Source organism: Apis dorsata, unplaced genomic scaffold (genome assembly GCF_000469605.1).
Source record: "Apis dorsata unplaced genomic scaffold, Apis dorsata 1.3 scaffold_1040, whole genome shotgun sequence".
In the NCBI taxonomy this organism is placed as follows: domain Eukaryota; kingdom Metazoa; phylum Arthropoda; class Insecta; order Hymenoptera; family Apidae; genus Apis; species Apis dorsata.
The window spans coordinates 96,854-103,059 of NW_006264138.1; the positions used below are offsets into that span (position 1 = coordinate 96,854).

Genomic DNA, 6,206 nt, shown 5'->3' on the forward strand with positions numbered 1-6,206 from the left:
ACTAAACATACACAAGCGAACGAATCTACTCCAATTCTTGGATTCGGACTTCTTCAAGAGCCATGTGTTTTGATAGCTTTGTTACACACCGGTGACATTGTTGTCCGTTGTGTTATCGATCTTTATTACTTTCCAAAAATCGAACCGCCAGAACCTATAATTGATAAAAAAGAAAAAGTGAGTTGAAATATCATTGCCAATTTTTTTAAATTATTCCATTAATAAATTTCTGAAAAACAATTTTTTATAAAAGATTATTATTATAGTTAATAGTTATAGATAATAATTATTATAGTTAATAATATTAATAATATATAACATATTTAGTATTATTAATAAATTTAATTTTTTTTAATAATTAAAAAACTATATAAAATCTTCTTTATTATTTAAAATTTATTAATAAAATTGATAAATAGATGGAATAAATAATATAAAAATATCGAATATGAAAAATAATGAATATAATATATACATATCAATAATATCAAATGTTCAATTATAATTATTATTATTTTTTTTATTTTTTAATTATTTTATATTATTTATTTATTGATATTTTATATGTATATTTTTTATGTATGTTGGGGAGGGGAGTTGTAACCATATTTAAAGAAAGAAATTAGATTTAAAAATAATAAAATATATATTCTTCATCTATTCTTCAAATTTTTCTCAAAAATATAGTTATTGACACTTGATTATTATTTGAATATTAGTGTTTAAAATATTTTTTTATACATCTTTTTTAAATAAAAAATTTAAAAAAATCTTTTATAAAAGACAAATAAAAAAATATTTTGATTTAAATTTATTAAAAGAAAGGAAATCAAAAAGAAAAAAAAATTATTCTATAGCTTATTTGAAAAAATCGTTCGTTATTTCATAATTAATTATTATATCACGTATAACATAGAAACTATAATATATAAAGACATAATTATACTTTTCAATAAATGTATATATTTTGTAGTTGTCGAATAGTTTCACGCTTATTTTTAATAAGAAGTCAAGAATTTTTATAAAAAAAAACATATGGAAACAAATTATCGTGCCGAAATTTGCAAGATTAAAAAAAATTATAATATAAGAAAAAATAATATTATTTTTCAATAACCAATTAATAATTAACATTTTATTATCCAAAGGTGAATAAAGAGGAATTCGACGTGTACATAAAAAAATTATTAAAACACGAAACATCACAACCCCTCATCAAAGTTGGCTCGAAATCTCCACGAGAGAGTTTGCAGGTATTGAACGAATAAAGAATTATATTGATTTAGATAAAAACTAAGCAAATGTTTTTTATTATTAGCTTTTATATCACGCGACGGATATTTTTCGTAAAGAACACTTTGTTAAACATGACACTGTACGAGAAGAAATCGGTAAAAAGGTGCGTGCGTTGAAAGTAATGAAAATCCAATTACTTAAAGATCTGGAGACTTTAATAGAAACGAAGAAAGAATTGCATCAAACTGCTGAACGATTGGCTGAACGTTACGAAGATATTAAAGATGAACAAGAGAAATTAGCACAAAAGTAAGTATCTCTTTTATTTTTAATCGCATTAAAAAATATTTGCGATATAATTTGGGGAATGAGGGGAGGGGAAAGAAAGGATGCGAGAGAAAGAGAGAGTATATTTTATTATTATAAATCTATGAATTTGTAGAGCAAAAGAGGTATTACGATTAGTAAATTATAAGGAACCTTCTATGACTCCTATAGAAAGAGCAGAAGCAGAAGAATTAAGGAAAATGGAAATGAAAATAGAAGCAATGAAAATCAGACTTTTGGATTTAAAGAAAAAATCAGAACAAATTGGACATACAGAGAATAACGAAAGCAATGAAGATAAAAAAGAAATTGTTTTTAAAGATGATCAGGAAAAAATAATCAAAAACACTCTTGGACAAATGTATGTTTTTTTGCGTATCTTTATAAAGATATATTAATTAAAATTATAAATGATAAAATCTATTTTCTTTTATTTCACAGGGCAAAAGATATAAAAGAATTAATTATGGAAGTTAAAAAATTCGAGGAAGAAGTAAGTATTTAAATCGAATGATAAAAAAAAAAAATATTAATGCTAAATAATTGTAAAAATTTTACTATTTTAATTTAAAATATAAGATTTCTTATAATAAAAAATGATTTTATTTGCAAAATAATTTATTATACTAGCTATACATTTGTATAGTATTATTATTTAGCCACATTATTAATGTAAAGAATACTTCCAAGAACTTCTCGCGTTGAAGAAAATCTTTTTTAAATATTAATATAGAATTTATTTAGAACATACACATATATCAGTTTTAATAAAAATAAAATCAACATTAAACAATAAAATATTAGATAGAATATCCTTATGTTATCTCAATTTCAAATAAATTTATCGAATGTGCAAAAAAATATACAAAAATGAGAAAAATAATAACTTAAAATCTTAAAGTAGAATAAGTCAGTTGTTTAATAATAATTGAATAAATGAGAAAAATATTTCTTTCTCTAATATTTTTATCATTATGCATTGGTTGAAAAAATTAAAATTATATTTTCAAAAATTATTTCCGTATAATTTTTGATAATAGAAAGAAAAAAATCTTAACAATGTGTCTGCCTATTATAATCACATTTCTTTGACCATCAAATATTGCTCAAGGTACAAAAATATAATGAGAAACATCGTTAGAATCTTCCATAACTTTTGATTGCAGCAATTTAATTTCGAGCCTCAATTTCTCTTTTTCCATTTCTTGTTTTCGTATCTCATTCGAATAACAATTCATTTGTAACTTTAACTTGTCCTTTTTAAGTTTTAACATTTCAGTTTCATGATATAACTTTCCTTTCTCTGCACGAAGAACTGCTAGTTGTTCCTGAAGTAATTGAGCACTAGCTTCATCTGAAAATATTACTTCAGGTGTATCGACATCCGGTTTCACTGTTGTCGTTGATTTTGAACCGATTATTTCACTCTCAGGTTCACTATCAGGCTCTGCCTCAACATTTGTAGCTTCTTTCATGATCCATATTCTAGAATCTGCAGTTTCATCAAAAGTATTTGATGGTGATTTTACTGGTTGTTGTTGCGATTGAGGTGTAAGAGACCTAGTAGTTTGTTGTTTCGGAGATGTAGATGTTCCTTTTACTTTTTCCATATCAGTCGTAGACGCGATGGTTTCAATATCTAAAATCAACATTATTATTATTATTATTATTATTATTATTATTATTATTATTATTATTATATCACGAATTCTTTATCCTATATAAATATTAACATAAACATTGTTATCACAAATCAATTCATATTACCTCTAGTATTAGGAGATTGATTACCATCTACAGTATGTGACAAATGATTATTACAATAGGTATTAAATTCTCTTTCATCTACAAAAACAGAACCATCAGCGTTTACGATGGATTCAACAATTACAGATGGATCTCCATCTTGCATTACTAACTCCCCTACAATTTCACCATTTGCTGCTATAATATCCCCATCATTATTTGCCCTTAATAATTCTCCTTCTGTTGTATCAATTTCATCTACTACTTCTTCTTGAGTTAATTGACCGCTATAGGAATCATCACCGTCATTTCCTTCGCTTACTTCTAATTCGGTTGGCAATCCCTGAAAAATAATTTTTTTTTGTTTAAATGTATTATTAAATCTTAAGAATTAAATCTTACATCTTGTCCCCAAGGAGATTCTTGTTCCTTTTTCATCCTTTTTATCGTCTGTGCAATTTCATCTTCAGATTCAGAATACATTTTCCTATCATTATTTTTACCTTGCATTTTCTCTATATCATGAATTTTTTTAAACAATTGATATGCTCTCTCAGGTGTTATATTCCTCTTTTGTTTATTGGCTGCTGCTATATTAAATAAATCTTTGGATCTAAGTATTTTGTTTGTTCGTAATCGTACATATTCTTTCAATCTTTTACGATCAATATGTAATTGCATGAGATCTTGTACTTCTTGTTTAATTTCGCCACATAATTTTCTTTCTTGTGGAAGATTCTTAAATAATTCCTAATTAAAAGGAATAAAATAGAATGAAATATTATATATATATATATATATTGAAATATAAAATTTAAATCAATATTATCTTATTATTATTATTTACCTCTGAAATTTCATGATTATGTTCATTATTGACACTAGTTACCTCTAATTTTGTACCATCTTTTGATGCTCTTAACATAATATGAGCAGGACAATTTGTTCTTATCGATCTAAGTGAAACAGTGATATTTTATAAATATATATTTAAAAATACGTTTATTTATATTTATTTACTTCAAAATAATTATAATAACAATCTAATGTAAATGACGTATAATTTTATAAACTAACTGAGACTGTCTTCTGCCAGCTCCACGAGGTAGAAATTTTTGACCACCATAAATACAAGCATATTTGACCGAATAATACTTTAAACGCTCGCTAATGGGACGAGCAGTTTTCATATGAGCTCCGCTAACTGTTCTACTATCTCTTCTCCAATAGTGGACTAGGCTACGCTTTGAAAATTTCTCCAATTTATGTTCCAATTCTTCATAACTATCAAACATTTCCCCCAAATGGAAAGATACATCTTCATCTTCCACAGTATTTATATCCATTATAAAAGATACAATTAACAATCTATTTTATAAATCATCATGTATTATTTATTAATCAAAAAATGTATATGTATATATATATAAAATGTATAAAAAAAGTTATAAGTATTCTATAATTTTCGTATCGTTTTATATCGTTACATATTAAATGTCGCAAAAGCGAACATTTATCTGTTAAAATAACTAAATTTGATTTTATAATCTGTAAAGACAAAGTATGATACATTAAAAATAAAATGAAGGTTAGAATACATCGGGACAAATAAAATAACATCATTAAAATTTTTGTTTGCATTATTATTTAATTCGACTTCTATTAATGAAATAAATCTCGCGATAATAATACAATTCGAAGAAAAGCATTGTTTTTCTTATTCAAAACTTTAAGGTTAGATTTAAATTTGATTGGCGTGGTAGAAGCCAAGACGATGAAACCGTGAATACAGCCAGATAGATTTACTCAAGAGCCGGACAAAGACGGGCGGGATTTTTTGTCTCCTACTTATTTTCAATCTTTACAGTATGCGACTTACGTCCTATCATATTTTCTGTAGCATTCCTTCTTGCTTTTAATGTTTTATAATATTCAATTGTCACGAAAACATGTACCTTGATTTTACGCCATTTCTAATAGAGGACAAGTGACTGAACTACAGCGCAACTGTTGTAATTTATTCTCTATTCAAATATTTTTTACATTTCATATAATTAAATCAAGATTAAAATAATTCGTTTACTTTTCTCATGTAAATAAATTCATCTACAATTCTTTAAATTGATAAAAGTCGTATAAATTGTTGTATGACGTAATAACCTATCATTTAACATTACAACAAAATAACAAATTACCAATATATTTAAAATAATACTTGTTAACATATGTGGAGATATATATATATGTACATATATATATACACACACATATATATAAATATATATATATATATACATATAAATATATAAACATATATATATATATATATATATACATATATATTATTATTATTATTAAATTTATAAATATTATTATACTAATTTTTCAAAAAATTTTATGATATCTTTAGAAGATTTATAAATTTTTATAAATTATATAAATTTTATTTTCATTGAATAAATTTTTATTTGGTTTCAAAATTTTTCGTAACGAAAAAAAATTATTAATGTAACCAATCATTTTCATATTCAGTATCTATAGGGGGAACAGGGGGTGGTTCATTTTGCAATACAGAAGATACCTACAGAAAAAATATTTTAAGATATACATAAAATTTTATAAAATATGTAGAATTAAAAATAATTATATTTATATTATATATTTTTTTATACCTGTCCAAAATTAGAAATTTGTGATTCTGTATTGCATATTTTTAGATCATTAGTTTCTGTATTATTAGAAGATAATTCTATTTTAATATCACACATATTATTTTCATCAGTATTATTTAAAACTTGTAATGTAACATTCTAAAATTATATTTTCGTTAAAAATTATAATAAAAAAAAATTATACATTATAAGAACATTTATTTATTGATATATATATATATATAT

General features: G+C 23.9%; 3 protein-coding genes across 4 annotated transcripts in view; 1 reads left to right on the forward strand and 2 right to left on the reverse strand.

Moving 5' to 3' along the window:
- Nucleotides 1–2,106, forward strand: part of LOC102672228 (nuclear pore complex protein Nup88) — a 56,984-nt gene extending 54,878 nt beyond the window's left edge. Inside the window, exons 9-13 of the mRNA XM_031514508.1 lie at nt 1–177; nt 1,149–1,253; nt 1,319–1,545; nt 1,679–1,924; nt 2,005–2,106. The exon at nt 1–177 is cut by the window's left edge and continues 9 nt beyond it. Coding sequence (XP_031370368.1) covers nt 1–177; nt 1,149–1,253; nt 1,319–1,545; nt 1,679–1,924; nt 2,005–2,068 — 819 coding nt within the window. The 3' untranslated portion in view covers nt 2,069–2,106. The remainder of the gene's footprint in view (nt 178–1,148; nt 1,254–1,318; nt 1,546–1,678; nt 1,925–2,004) is intronic.
- Nucleotides 2,107–2,635: 529 nt separating this feature from the next.
- On the reverse strand, nt 2,636–5,550 carry LOC102672366. 2 transcript variants are annotated; one of them, XM_006624331.2, is made up of 6 exons: nt 5,189–5,550; nt 4,387–4,677; nt 4,157–4,265; nt 3,712–4,059; nt 3,331–3,652; nt 2,636–3,202 (listed from the first exon to the last, which is right to left on the reverse strand). In XM_006624331.2, exons 2-6 carry the CDS (start codon nt 4,653–4,655, stop codon nt 2,670–2,672), a joined length of 1,581 nt encoding a protein of 526 aa, XP_006624394.1. In that variant the 5' UTR covers nt 4,656–4,677; nt 5,189–5,550; the 3' UTR covers nt 2,636–2,669. The 2 variants fall into 2 exon arrangements, with proteins under 2 accessions (XP_006624394.1, XP_031370366.1); XM_031514506.1 differs by lacking the exon at nt 5,189–5,550 and adding an exon at nt 4,880–4,896.
- A 205-nt stretch (nt 5,551–5,755) lies between these two features.
- Nucleotides 5,756–6,206, reverse strand: part of LOC116186620 (FK506-binding protein 15) — a gene marked incomplete at its 5' end in the record, with an annotated part of 3,859 nt that continues 3,408 nt past the window's right edge. The window contains 2 exons of the mRNA XM_031514507.1: nt 5,756–5,890; nt 5,982–6,121. Coding sequence (XP_031370367.1) covers nt 5,813–5,890; nt 5,982–6,121 — 218 coding nt within the window. The remainder of the gene's footprint in view (nt 5,891–5,981; nt 6,122–6,206) is intronic.

Bases quoted from the DNA above. Each gene is read 5' to 3' on its own strand.
- LOC102672366 (XM_006624331.2), bottom strand. From the start codon at position 4,655: ATGGATATAAATACTGTGGAAGATGAAGATGTATCTTTCCATTTGGGG. The intron at 4,266-4,386 runs GTTAGTTTATAA...TGTTTCACTTAG, and splicing joins GCTGGCAGAAGACAGTCTCA to ATCGATAAGAACAAATTGTC. The intron at 3,203-3,330 runs GTAATATGAATT...TGTTGATTTTAG, and splicing joins TCAATCTCCTAATACTAGAG to ATATTGAAACCATCGCGTCT.